This window comes from Fundulus heteroclitus, chromosome 11 (assembly GCF_011125445.2).
Source record: "Fundulus heteroclitus isolate FHET01 chromosome 11, MU-UCD_Fhet_4.1, whole genome shotgun sequence".
NCBI classification, from domain to species: Eukaryota; Metazoa; Chordata; class Actinopteri; order Cyprinodontiformes; family Fundulidae; genus Fundulus; species Fundulus heteroclitus.
This window is the reverse complement of record NC_046371.1, coordinates 18,373,647-18,387,164: the sequence shown is the minus strand read 5'-3', so window position 1 is coordinate 18,387,164 and position 13,518 is coordinate 18,373,647. Positions and strand designations below refer to the sequence as shown.

At 41.8% G+C, this 13,518-nt stretch overlaps 2 protein-coding genes across 6 annotated transcripts in view; one reads left to right on the top strand and one right to left on the bottom strand.

The window, feature by feature from the left end:
* supt20 (SPT20 homolog, SAGA complex component) overlaps positions 1-7,999 on the top strand; it is a 22,645-nt gene extending 14,646 nt beyond the window's left edge. For 3 of the 5 annotated variants that reach the window (XM_021324588.2, XM_036143029.1, XM_036143027.1), the window contains exons 23-25: positions 2,296-2,386; positions 3,084-3,172; positions 6,984-7,999. In XM_021324588.2, the coding sequence (XP_021180263.2) occupies positions 2,296-2,386; positions 3,084-3,172; positions 6,984-7,130 (327 nt within the window). In that variant the 3' untranslated portion in view covers positions 7,131-7,999. The remainder of the gene's footprint in view (positions 1-2,295; positions 2,387-3,083; positions 3,173-6,983) is intronic. The other 2 variants (XM_036143031.1, XM_036143030.1) reach the window with 1 other exon arrangement.
* On the bottom strand, positions 7,920-13,518 carry exosc8 (exosome component 8). Its single transcript, XM_012878681.3, has 11 exons — positions 13,422-13,518; positions 13,145-13,181; positions 12,959-13,022; positions 12,797-12,870; positions 11,539-11,584; positions 11,270-11,375; positions 11,133-11,178; positions 10,953-11,049; positions 9,913-10,033; positions 9,122-9,228; positions 7,920-8,135 (listed from the first exon to the last, which is right to left on the bottom strand). Exons 1-11 carry the CDS (start codon positions 13,436-13,438, stop codon positions 8,017-8,019), a joined length of 834 nt encoding a protein of 277 aa, XP_012734135.2. The 5' UTR covers positions 13,439-13,518; the 3' UTR covers positions 7,920-8,016.

The following is a 13,518-nucleotide window of genomic DNA, read 5'->3' as shown; positions in this document are numbered from 1 at the left end:
CTGAGCACAAGCATCTCACAAAATTGTTATTGATGCGACATCACTCTTCGTGATGATTACATGTGATTTGCGCAGCTAGCGTTTTTAAAAATAGCTTCCTCCATGTGTAAATCATTGAAAATGAAGAGCCATAACCTAACTATGAGATCTCCAAAAGGCTGCTATTATTTCTAAATCTAATTTGTTAGACAGAGGCTGAACACTCAAAACGATTAAACAGCAACTTTGCTGTACTCCACTCAACCTTCCTGTTATCTGCTGACACTCTTGCTCTCTCCCACAGTGTAATAAACTCCAAGTGTATACAATATTCATTTACTTCTTCCTCTGGTTTTATATTAAAAGCTTTGCTGAATTTGAAAATGGCTAACTGAGTTTTTACTCTCAGTAACAGCTTCCACACTGATGATTGTTGTGGTCAATGAGACCTTGTAGCATTTATGCACGGACCATTTCCTAAACTAAAATCATAAGACCTTAGATTGTCTGACTTTTCCGCTGCTGTTAAAAAACTAAATTTTTAGCTCATCATCCAGTTTCTCTGTTCCTGGTCAACACAGATTTATTTGGGCTTGGTGCTCTGTAGTACACTGCAAAAAGTGAACTGAAAGTAAGTAAATTTTTCATGAAATTGGTGTATTTGTCCTTGATTTGAGCAGGTAAATAAGATTTACCTGGTAAAAAGACCAATGTTCAGCAGTGCTGTTGTAGGAGTCGACACACAAACTCACTCTACTGTAAAATCCAGATTAGAATCTAAATTTTTAATGCGTTCTAACTAAAACTGAGCTCAAATTATTGTATGTGTATAAAGCACTGCAATCGCTCACTAACACATCCCGCAATTCCCAAGACATGCAACGTGATTTCAGTGTAAATTTAATTATTTAATATATTCAAGGTAAAAAAAACTTTAAACTATAAAATCTAAGTTTTAGACTTTTTTTTTCCTGTTGATGCCTCATTTGAGTTTACATTGCATTACTAAAGTATTCATAATCCTCTAACTGTTGTTACAGCCATAAACGTAAAGGTTCACTTCTAGGATTTTATGTGTTTGAGCAACATAAAGTAGTGCATAAATGTGAAGTGGAAAGAAAAGGATATCTGATCAGGGGAGAAGAGAAATCTTACTTTTTGACCTTTAGGAAGAACACTATGTGCGGAGGACAGCTGCCGATTACGTTGAACACACCCTCCCCATTTTGAAGCATGGTAGCGGCATCGTCTTAATGCGGGGAGGCTTTTCTTCAGAAGTGACAGGGTAGTTGTTCAGGGCCAATGGGAACATGAATGGCGCTAAATTCAGGGCAATGTGATTCCATTCAGGTGCTCTCTTATTCAGCGGGTCGCCACAGCATGTCGCTACGACTTTCCCACAGACTTGGCAGTTTTTTTACACCGGTATCAAAGACGCGGGCTACACTGCAGTGAGAAAGAAACCTGTTAGAGGCTGCGCTGCAAAAGACTTGAAACCAGCCTAGACCTGCAGCCAGAGTTTGCAAAAAGCATATTTACGTGAGAAGAGCCCAAAGTCCAGAGGTAAATCTAACCAAGAATCTGTTCCAAGATTCTGACTCCATCCAGTCTGACTGAGCTTGAGCTACTTTGCAACAAACAACGGCCAAACATATCTGTCTCTAGATATGCAAAGTTGATGGATGTGTGCAAAACGTGTAGCCGTGATTGCAACAGACAATTGGTTGTACACGGTGTTGTTGTTTTTTTTGGGAGGAGGGGACACAAATGAACGTCATAACTTCTAAGATTGTTGTCCGAGAGAGAGCAAAAATGTTTTTCTTTTCCCTTCCATTTCACAATTATCTGCTGATCCGCTCACCTTTACCTGCTAAAGCAAAGGCACGCCCTCAGCATGATGCGGCCATCGCCGTGTTTCAAAGTGGGGATGATGTTGTTAAGGTTTTCTGCCACATTACTGTTAAGTTACATATTTTCTTCTTGTTTGACATCCTAATACCCATTTCTTTCCGCTTCACAATCGTGCCCCGAATTGTGTTGGCCAATCACGTAAAATCCCAGGCAAGTTTGTTGAAGTTTATGGTATGGATGAGACAAGAAGCAAAAATAATCTTTTACTTGCGTTATCTACCCACGGTTTGTTTTGTTTCTGTAAAATGTAAAGCGCTCTGCCTTTACCTACCATAGCACAAACGCGTTCTGCATTGCACCGGTTTGCCTCTGTTGTCAGCTGCATTTAATTTTGTCTTATGTTACCCGTTGGCTGTTTTTTTTTTTTTTTTTTTTTTTTTGTGTGTGTGTGTGTTTTTTTTTTAGAGAGACCAAGGATCGGATCAGAGTTTAGGAAACCAGCAAACGGCTGTCATCAATCTCGGGGTTGGAGGCTTCATGCCTCCACAGACGGCAGGTATGAGCCACGCCGACTCGGCAGCACACACTTTTAGCCTCAGTCCGCACTGTCACCTGCTTCCACACAGATGACCCCCCCCCCCCCCCCCCCCCCACCCAACTGAGTAGTGTGACTCATATAAGATTTCCTGTTGGTTTGATGGATGTGTTTATGTTCATCATTTCTGAGTCTGTGAATAACCCTCATCATTTTGTTGTAGTCAGCTATTCTTCTCTTAGAGGTACGAGTAAAACTGTCAGGAGAGACTCAACTTCCCCCTCTTCTCTGCTACATTCTCTTTTTTTATTTTATTTTTTTATTTCCCCCTGTCATATTTTTTTGCCCCCCATCCCCCGTGCTGTATTCCCCTCCTTTTTCTTAACTCACTCTGTTCCTTCTCTCCTTACCTCCAATTTATGCTGATTGCTCATAATCCACCCACATGGTCATTTTTAATGTGCCACTGGAATCACCCCCCCCCCCCCTGATGTTCTACCCTTTTGTCCTCCCATTTCATCTGTCTGTGTGGTACATTTAATGAAATTGCACTCTACCTCTCCTCATCCTCACCAACGTTTTCCTCTCTACCTCTTTGTGCCTCTTCTCTGCTCACACTTCACCTCATATCTCTTTCTGACCTTCTCCATGTCACCATCACCCCTTTTCTTCCTGGGGTTCCCCTTCCTCCTCCTCCTCCTCCTCCCCCTCCCCTTAGTGCTGTCCCAGTTGGGCTGTGGGCTGGACGGGTCTGGGCCCTCGCTGCCTTCTCCAAGGCTTCAGCAGCAGCACCAGCCACAGATTCAAGTAATACAGCAACATTAACATCCATATACACGCAGGGAAATTTGTAGGGACCGAACACGAGCCAAGAGCCAGCAGCTAGCTGTCAAATGGCTTTATTTACCAGGCAACTATTCGTTGTGCTGTACTTTAAGCTTTGAGGAAACTAGGTGACATGATTTGTTTATTTATGTTTCTGAGTCTAAAGCAGACAGGATTTCCTTCTTTAATTAAATTCCATAGAGTGCATTGAAAAAGTATTCATATCCCTTTGAGCTTCTTTACATTTTGTCGCATTAGAGCCACAAACTGCATTGTATTTTATTGGGATTTTATGTGAAAGACCAACATAAACTGGTGCATAACTTGTGCCATTGGGAAGCAACAGAAGATGTGTTTTTTACATTTTGTCTAATTAAGAATCTGAAAAGTCCATGCATTTATATTTAGACCCCTTTACTCTGATGCCCCTCGATGAGATTCAGTGCAGCGTATTGTGTCAGAAGTCACCTGCTTAGAAATGACTGTGCGCAGTTTAATCTTAACATAAATTCAGCTGCTTTGGGACGGCCTCGGAGGTTTCAGAGCATTGGCGAACAATCGGCATCACGGGGACATCAGACAGGTCATGAATGAAATGGGTAGTACTATCAAGGAAGGGTTAGCTTATACAACAATGTCCCAAGTGTTTAACATCTGTTCAAGCCATCATCTAAAAATAAAATGGGTATGACAAAACTGCAAGCCTGCCAAGATGCGACGATCCACTTAGCTTGACATAGAGATTTATAAAGCAGCACGCAGCCAAGAGGCCTGTTCCATCTGTGGAGGAGCAGCAGAGACCCACAGTTCATATGAGGCAATCTGTTGACACATTACTCATGCTCTCCCCAAATCTGGTGTTTGGAAGAGCAGCAGGAAAACCCACTTTTGAAAGTAAAACAAGGGAGTCTTTTTAATTTTTGCCTTAAGCCATGAAGGGGGATGTGATAGGACATGTGAAAAAAACATAAATTGCTGTTTAAAAACTTACTCTCCATAAAATCTCGCTGAGCTTTATTGGCAAAGAAAACTGATCTAAGATTTCCGCCTCTGATTATGTAAAGCTGGTAGAAACATTACCAATTCCATAAAATTTTATTTATATAGCGCCGTTTCATGAAACATATAATCTCGAGGCGCTTTCCAAAGTCAAATTCAATCAGATTATACAGATTAGGTCAAAAGGTTTCCCATCTAAAGAAACCCAGCAGATTGCATCAAGTCTTGACAAGCAGCATTCACTCCTGGAGAAGCGTAGAGCTACAGGGAGAGTCGTCTGCATTGTCCATTGCTTTTTGCAGCAATCCCTAATACTGAGCAAGCATGAAGCGACAGTGGAGAGGAAAACTCCCCATTAACGGGAAGGAAAAACCTCCAGGAGAACCAGGCTCAGTGTGAACGGTCATCTGCCTCGACCGACTGGGGGTTACAGAAGACAGAGCAGAGACACAAAAAGCACAGAAGCACACATTGACCCAGGAATCCTTTCTATGTTATATGGTAATAGCTGCCTCCCTTAGATGATGTCACAGCTAACAGAACGCCAAAGGACTGTAACTGCAGCAAAAGGCAGTTCACCAAAGTACTGAATCAGGGGCCGCATGTGCTTCCCACACTTTGATATATTTGTTGGTCTAAAATGTTAAAAATCACAATGCCTGACCTGTCACGACCCAGGTTCCACATCCGGCCCACAGTACAATAGTACCAGGGCTGCAAGATGATGTAAGATAAGAAATCCTTTCATGTCCCACAATTGGGAACTCCAGGCGCGACAGTGGTAAAGACACACAGCTTTTGTAGGGAAAAACAATGTACGTTAACAGCCTTCCTGTGTTGTGCACACACCAGTAACACTGCCCCACAGCATCTCACCCCCAAGCTGTGCTAGTGGGAAAGCCAGAAAGGATTTTATGGTGCTTTCTACTTTGCCAAACTAAGTCTATCCTTCCCAAGGGCACAGTTTGCATGTGGAGTTCCCACCGTCTTCGCTGACTGCAGCGCAAAAAAATCTAATCTGAGGTCGTTTTACAGTCCATTTGCTTTTGACACGGAGAGAGCGCACCTGGAGCTGCAGTGTGCCAGCACTACCAAAACCAGAATAAGTCTGCCAGTGTTGTCGTCACTATTGTACAATATAATCAACATTAAAGCAAAAACTCGTGGTGTGAGAATACTTTTGCAAGGCACTGTATGAATGTAGTATTTGACCAGAAATAAAATAAAAAAAAAATGTTGCCTACCCAAAAGTTTAAGCACTAGATGAGTTAACTGTTTCTTTTTCTAATAGCTTGAGGTAGGATCATTAAATGAGGTCTGATTTTCATCCAAAACACACTCAACTTATTTTTATGTTTAATATCTACCTTCTGCTGTGCTGTGCTGTGTGTGGGTTGTTCCTCCCAACGACCCGCACACCAAAGCTTATGACACTTCCAATGGCAGCAACTAACAGCGTGTCAGACTGGGAGGGAGGCATGGGGTCGTACGCAGCATTTAGCAACGTGGGGCGCCCGGCGTCTTCCACCTTTTAGGCTCCTGACTGCATCATGACCACGACCACAGGCTGCAGGCGTGAAGGGTTCTCCTCGCTCTCGGAGCAGAAAGCACGGTCGCTGAGGTGCATGTTTTGTCTTGGCTGGGATCACAGCCAATGATGTGGGTCTCCAGACAACACTGGTGCTGCTTGACTGCATCCTGCCTCACCCCCCCCCCCCCAACACTTCCTCTCCCTCCCCTCTGCAAACCATTAACCTCTCTCCTGTGTTTCTCCGCACACTCCTCTTGTATGTTGTGCAAACAAGCCTTTAAAGTCAGCTTCACTAACCCACGCTAACGCGGCACAAAGCATCTCAAAGATAACGATTCGGTTCCTGCTCCTGTGAGGGAGGCCGTTTCCCCATCAGTGGCAGAGATTTTTTTTTTACCCATGCCGGAGATGATTAACCTGACCCTAGCCAGATTGATATCGCTCCGCCTAGCTCCACTCACATCCATCTGGGACCTCTTCCATAGAGAGTGATTTCTTCAACCAATTTTATTGTCCAGCCAATCAGGACGCAGGGCTGGAGTTTCATAGATGTGACGTAGTGGAGAAGCGACCGTGACGTGAGACGGATAGCAATGGCGGCTCGCATCGAGGAAGCAAGCGTTAACATTGTGTTGTCCAATCTACCTAATATTGTTTCATTAAAAGAACATCAGAGAACGGCTCTGAAGGCTTTTGTTGGTGGAAACCATGTTTTCGCCCTTCTCCCGACCGGATTTGGCAAGTTTTGTTTTCCGGGGCGCGCCCGCGAACCATGTTAGGAGGCCTTTAGTCCTCGACGCGGTCGGCCCGGGATCGACTCCGACCCGCGGCGCTTTGCCGCCTGTCTTCCACCCTCTTCCTGTCAGCTCACTGTCAATAAAACGCGTGCCACTAGAGCCGCAAACACATTTAAAAAAAAAAAGTTTTGTTTTTTCCTGCGTCGCTCTCATCAGCGTCACGGGTTAGCTTCGGTGTGAGTGGTTGAAATAGCACGTCGATAAAGATGACAGACAAGTGGCTTATCCAATCATATGCAAGGAGTTTTGATAAGGCCCAGCCTTCTGAAACGCCATTCCTATGGATCTGTTCCAGATGGATGTGAGTGGAGCTAGGCGGAGCGAAATTCATTTGGCTAGGGTCAGGTTAGGAGATGATTGAAATGTAGATTTTTTTTATTTTTTTTTTTTTTTTTACTTTTTATTATTCAGCTTAAAACAGTGAAGCTTTTCTGATTTTGTTTGTTTCCTTTCTTTATTGGAACAGTTGCAATTCTTGCAGCACCAAATGCAGCAGCAGCAAATGGCTATGGGAGCAGCGGTTCCTCAGGCGGGAGCGCCGCGGCATCATACCGGCAGTCAGCCAAGAAGTAAGAGGAAGAGGAGCACGCCGCAGCCCCTGCCGAAGTCCTAACGGACTGAACCCGGACACCTTCTCCCCACAAACACACGAGGACAGGATTGATCTATACTGTGCTGTCTTGTCTGCCTCACTTTTAAAGGCAGCAGACAAAACAACAGACTCGTTTATGCTTTTTTTTCTAGCAGACACATTTGTACGTATTGATTCGTTAGAAGTTTTGGAAAACCAAAATGTTGTCCACTGTGGAGGATCAGGTTTTTACAACAGGGAGCCCCTAAATTTGCCTAGTGAGATGGTCCTGACGACGATGGATGGGTCTGGTAGGCAACGGGCTTCCAGTTACATTTGTCTGTTAGGAAGACTTTATTTTGTTTTTTTATCCTTTTGCGAGGACTAAGAGGATCCTGAATGCACAGTCTCCGAAGGATTATGCACGGGGCCGTCGGATCCTTCCGAGTCTTCTTTGCCGAACCCCAAACCCCCCCCCATAGATACTGCCCTTTAAGCACAGATCCAAGCTGAGCTTATATTGACACCAAATCCTCCATGTAACCAATCATGACTTTGTGAAAATGCAAATCTGATTTTTGGGAGTATTGCCTGGGGGCAGCTGTCTACCTCTCAGCCTGTTGGAAGTCTTTCTTCTGTCGGCGGTTCCAGCGACAGGACTCGCACCAGGACTCAAGATCAACATGCAAGACGGTGTACTTTTTGTACAGCATATTTTTAAAAGGGTATCGCCTTTTAATAAGCCCAGGAGCCATGAGCGTATTCTTTACGTGACATCAGCCGAGTGCGCGCGAGGCGTCTCTGGACACTGAGAAATAATTTTCTAAGCAGTCTTTGTCATCCGTTTTATTGTTATTAAAAAGAATATATATTGACAGTGGAAAATACAGCTTTGAGATAAAAACAAAAAACATTGTCTTGAATGTTTTCACTGCGTCGTCTTCACGCTGTCTAGAACCTTGTCGATGAGTTTGTGGATCTCTCTCTGTCGGGCTGTCGCTCGGTTGATGCACTCCTGCAGCTTCTCTCCTGACAGCGGAGTTCCACCTGAGCCCCAAAAAGTGTTGGTTTAGAAGCCTTTTTCCATTTGCTTTCATCTTTCGCATTAGGGGATGCTGTGCTGCACCCGTGCTTCATGTAAAGGTTCCAGACTCAACTTTATAGAACTCCCAGTTTTGCATTTGCTTTAAAATCTTAAATACTTCTCTATAAATTTATGGTCAATATTTTTACACCACATAGGCTTTAACCATGTCATCTAGGAAGACGAGGCAGGAAACAAGGAGGGAAGGAGAGAGTGAAGGGATTGAGACACAAGGAAAGAAGGGGAAAATGAAGAGGAACCGAGGAGGAAATGGAAAAGAGCAAAAGAAATGGATAAGAGCAGCAGTAGAAATACAATAAAAGGTGGAAGGAACAAAAGACAAGGTAAGGATGGAAGGACAGACAAAACGCAGACAATGGAATGAAGGTTAAAGTCTGCAAAGCCAAATACTTCCAAGCTCCAAATTTATATTTCCATCGTGAACCTTGGAAATCTAATTTTTTTATTTCAGCTGGACATTACTCAGTGGAAAAGGGAAACAAGGTCATTAGATTATACTGTGCCTAAAGGTGCAAGAAAGCTCAAGTATTCCTTCAGCATTTTTAAACTGAACAGCACGGCTGCATGTATAGTGCTTCTGGAAAAAGGAGTCGCTACTTGCTGCATCCCAAAAAAGTAGAACAAAAAACCAAACTGGACTTTTTTTTTCGAAGTTTGAAGACGTTTCGCTACCTATACAGAATGCTTTCTTAATTCAAATGTCTGGAATAGTGTGGAGTTGCAAGCTTTATAGTACTGCCCAAAAAGGCCTTTTATATATGAAGCTTGCAACTCCACACTTCCAGACATTTGAATTGAGAAAGCTTTCTGGATAGGAAGTGAAATGTCTTCAAACTTTGGGGGAAAAAAGTCGTTTTTGTTTTTGTTAACTTTTTTGGAATGACCTTGATGACTGAGAATCTTCACCAGCATACATGCTGCATCTTACCTGGTTTGTGTACAGAGCAGAGACGACCGTCCTCGTCGGTCACCACGGTGAGATGTGCGGTTGCCAGATTCTCCTCCTCATCTGTGGGGTCTACGATCAGTATGGAGCTGTGCAGAGGGGGGAGCCGGGGTTAAGCATGGGTGTAAGCTAGGCACGGGGGGTAACGAGAGCAAACGGCTGAAGAAAACCGTCGCATCTAAACCACGACTTTCTATCCTAGCAGTCTTGGGGTTCTAAATAGTGAGATGCTGAAGAAAGGACCGGAGTGACCGGTCGGCTGGCTGAAAGAAAGCTACTGCTCTTTTTATGCACGCCGAAGGAAATCTGGATGTTTAGTAATATTGCTACTCAGGGAAAACATCCACAGTCATGGCAAGAACACTAAAGGAGTCATGGCCATCACTAATTTTGGTAAGGTAGCACGAGAACAGATAGCCGGCTAATATCAGCTGGTGGTGCTTTATGAAGAGCAGAATGGCGACTGGTATAATATTCTGCACAATAACAATCTGAGAAGTAATACTCAATTTGGTTCAGATGTTTTTGCTTGTTTATCAAAATAAAATAAAATAAATCTGTTATGGATTGTAAGATACCTGTATTTTCAATATTGAATCATTTTATAACCTGTGTTGAAAAAAAACAACATTTTTTTAAATAAATACAATGAAGCCAAGGCATTTTCCCTTTAGTTTAACATGTATATCCCTCATTATAATCTCATACAAGTGATTGATTGGTGCAAATTATTGATGGAAAAAAAAAAGGTTATGTAAACTACACAAACTTACTCATCGAACACGCAAAAAGAAGCGCCGACGGGATGTTTGTGAATATGAAGCTTTTGCCGCTTTTCCAAATCCACCTCTGGTAAACACGTCTCTTTGTTTATGCCGACTTCTGGGAGCTGCGCTATAACAAGAGCAGGGAAGGTCAATTAAAGGCTCAAATCATTTACTAAAACTGATTTTGAAAAGCATGCACATCAAATTATTTTTATTTAACAGATGAAAAGAAACTTGAGTTTTTTCCCCCCCAAAGAGGTGCATCAATCAGGCCATGTCTGACTGATACCAATTATTTCTGATGTGATAACTGCTGCCTCCACACTCCAAGAGAAGATTGTGTCTTAAAACCAACAAAATATGAAGACATTACAGGATTATTCCCATTTATGCAACAAGGCATATGACTCTATCCTTTATGGCATTTCAAAGAAACTTAAAATCACATAAAAAATATTTGTTGGTTGCCGTGCTTATTAAACAAAATAATTAGTTTTAATACATATAATAAATAGGGCTGGGTGATCTGGACCAAAAATAATATTTCAATATTTTTAGGCTGAATGCTGAAATATAGTTATCTCAATGTTTTTATTTTCATAAGTGAATCAAAGCTTTATCCCAAATATTAAAGCTTAAAACAATGAGTTGTAGATAAATATGAGAAACAGATGAAAAATAATCTAATGGAATACATAAAAGTATAATTCTAACAACAGACCATCTCGGTATAAACAATATAGTCTCATACATTTTTTTTTTTTCAAATCTTGATATTTTTAAAATCTCTATAGATTGCCAGGCCCTAATACTGAACAAGGGAGAAAATATCTAATTTATCAGTATCTGAACTGCAGATCACAATATATATATATATATATATATATATATATATATATATATATATATATATATATATATATATATATATATATATATATATATATATATTGAAAATTGACCTTTCACTAATTGATGCGTCTCAAGTTTTTTTTTTAAGCTCGATTTTACTTCTCTCCAGTGAAGTTGACTTTAACATCACTTACTGTTCCTCAGGGCTGCCAGCAGAGCGATAAGGCAAGCATCCAAAATGTTCCCATCATAGTCGAGACACATAATGTCGCAGTAAAGCACCCAGCAGAGCTGCAACAAAAACATAACCATTACTAATGATTCGTCATAAACAATCAGAATCGGCACCAGCGTGTACAAGTCGCTGAAGTTACCTTTCCTCTGTCAACGCACAGGTCCTCTGCTTTGATCAGGTCAGAGCTGCGGCACACAACGCTGATTAGTCAAAGCGCAGGCAAGCACCCAAACAACGAACACACGCGCAAAGGTTGGAAAGCACGCTCGGTCCCACCTTTCAATAACGTCAGCAATAAACTGGCTGGCAGCCTGGGCCTGTTCTCCTGGCGGACCTGGCCGAAAGCGGGACGAACACAGAGGCGGCAGGTCCACGTTGGGCACTGACGACGACAGAGAAGGTGCGGTAGTTAGATCCTGTGTTTGCTTTGTCCTCACAAGCCTCATTTTCCCATGTTATACACAAAGGAACATTATCAAGAATGAGTTTAGGAATTAGTAAACAGCGTTCTGCCATATAGGAATACATGAGAACAGAGTACTTGCCAATGTAACCTTTACCAGGAGCGTCTGCTGTAGGGTTGGCCAGCTCCTGCACATGAACATATTGTGGCATGTTACAATAAAAAAACTTATTATAACACAGTTTATCCCTGAAGGACAAACTCAGCAGTGCTGGCTGACAGCTAAACAATATCTGCCTCTGGATGGAGAACTCAAGATGAAGATGATCAGACATGATTCTTCAACTTGGCTTTCATCTCTCCCACTCTTAATTTAAAAGTTGTGCTCAATGTTTTTAAACATTAGGTGTACTTTGTCAAAAAAAAAAAAAAACAGCTGAATGTTGACGCGTAGGTTTAAACTGCAGGGTGTTTACTAAACATGAAACAAAAATCTAATCCTGCTTTGCATACATTTGGGTTGATGACTTGACAAGAGGTAAAACCAAACAGAGCCTTTTTCAGTTGACGTTTCATAAATAGTAAGGATAAATAACTTCTGAGTTACAAGCGGGTTCAATTTTAAGCGTCTGAATAACAGTTTGAGTCCAGTTAGTCGTGAAAGACACGGCCATGGATAGCAAAGCAGAAGCAAACTTATTTTCCGTACTTTTAACCGGTACAAATCTTTTTATGTCTGTTTGATGTTATCTATATGATTGGTTGACGTTCATATTCGTTACTCAGAAAATGAGCTAACTTTTTTTTTTTCCAAGTATCAACTGAAATAGTGACAGTGGAGCTGAATCAGTCTGAACTCAGATTACTTTAGCTTAAGTGAGAAAGTTCTGGGTGGGTTTTTATTACCACTTTCATTCCTCACAGAAATAATGCCGACTGTGCTGCAGACGTATGCATGAGTGGGCCTGTTCTTTGTCAGCCTGACTTGCACTATTATTAGTCATAAGTAAAAGGTGATCCAGTAGTTTGATCAGACCATAGCTTAAAAATGATTGCTTAAGATTTTTTCACATTTAAATTTGACCGCTTCAGCCTGCCCTTATAAATCCTTTTCCCAAAAAACCACTAACACACATCTCGTTGCTTTTCTCACTATTAGTTGAAATGTTTAGCTGCAGCAGAAAAGAATACAAGAAAACAGATGGAGGAAAAGAGCTGATCATTCGCCCTGTGCCTCTTGTGACATCACAAGCATGCTCACGTCAGGCTACAGTTTACCTTGATCATATATTTAAAACATTGTCATAAAAATCGAAGATCTAAATATATAAGCTGAGTTGGATAGATTTGGATGCAATATTGTTGTAAATGATTTAAGTGCTGGGTTGATGCGCCTGTACCGCTTTGATTCCACAGATAATCGTTGTGTTTCCCATCTTCACCAGTGCCGAGCCATCTGCCGTGGATATGGATCCTGAAACAAGAGAGAAATATATGATTTACCCCAAATATCCCCCTTTAGATAACAGGAAGAGTGGGTCAGAACCAGCAGCTTGTTTCACCGATGTTCAGTGTGGTGGTTCTGAATTCGGACAGCTCCCGTCCATCGGGTCGACAGTTTTCTTTCTGGCAAAGGAAAAGATTTTCATATTGCATGGCGCTGATTTTCATTAATGAATATAAACAAGTGTTTATTAAATCGCAAGATGAGCGACGGTCATGCATTAAACAGGGAACATTTCGCAAACCAGAAAGCTTCTGTGATACTCCAGAGGCTCCGCAGTCCTACAGGTTAGATGGAAACAACACGAAGATCACTACTCAATGCAACGCCTTAAACTAATATATATTAATTAAAAGACACGGAAAAAGGCACAACCACGCTGAGCTCTATAATTATCTAAGAATCGGTCAACCAACATATTTATTGTGCCGCTATTGTTTACAAGGTTTAACACGGAACAAAAAGTCAACGTAAAAGCTTCGTTTATATAATTAATAAACCCAAAGTTTGAACTATCTTACTTGAAGCCAGCCGCCATGATGTTTTGTTTAACCACGTGGGTTTGCACTACGGTGGCCGATAGGTGGAAGTGCGCCAAAAAATTTTACATGTCAGATT

Excerpts from the sequence above, each read along its gene's own strand:
- exosc8 (XM_012878681.3), bottom strand. Across the intron at positions 12,871-12,958 it reads AACCACCACACTGAACATCG|GATCCATATCCACGGCAGAT; the intron begins GTGAAACAAGCT and ends CTCTTGTTTCAG. Across the intron at positions 11,050-11,132 it reads TGTGCGTTGACAGAGGAAAG|CTCTGCTGGGTGCTTTACTG; the intron begins GTAACTTCAGCG and ends TTTTTGTTGCAG.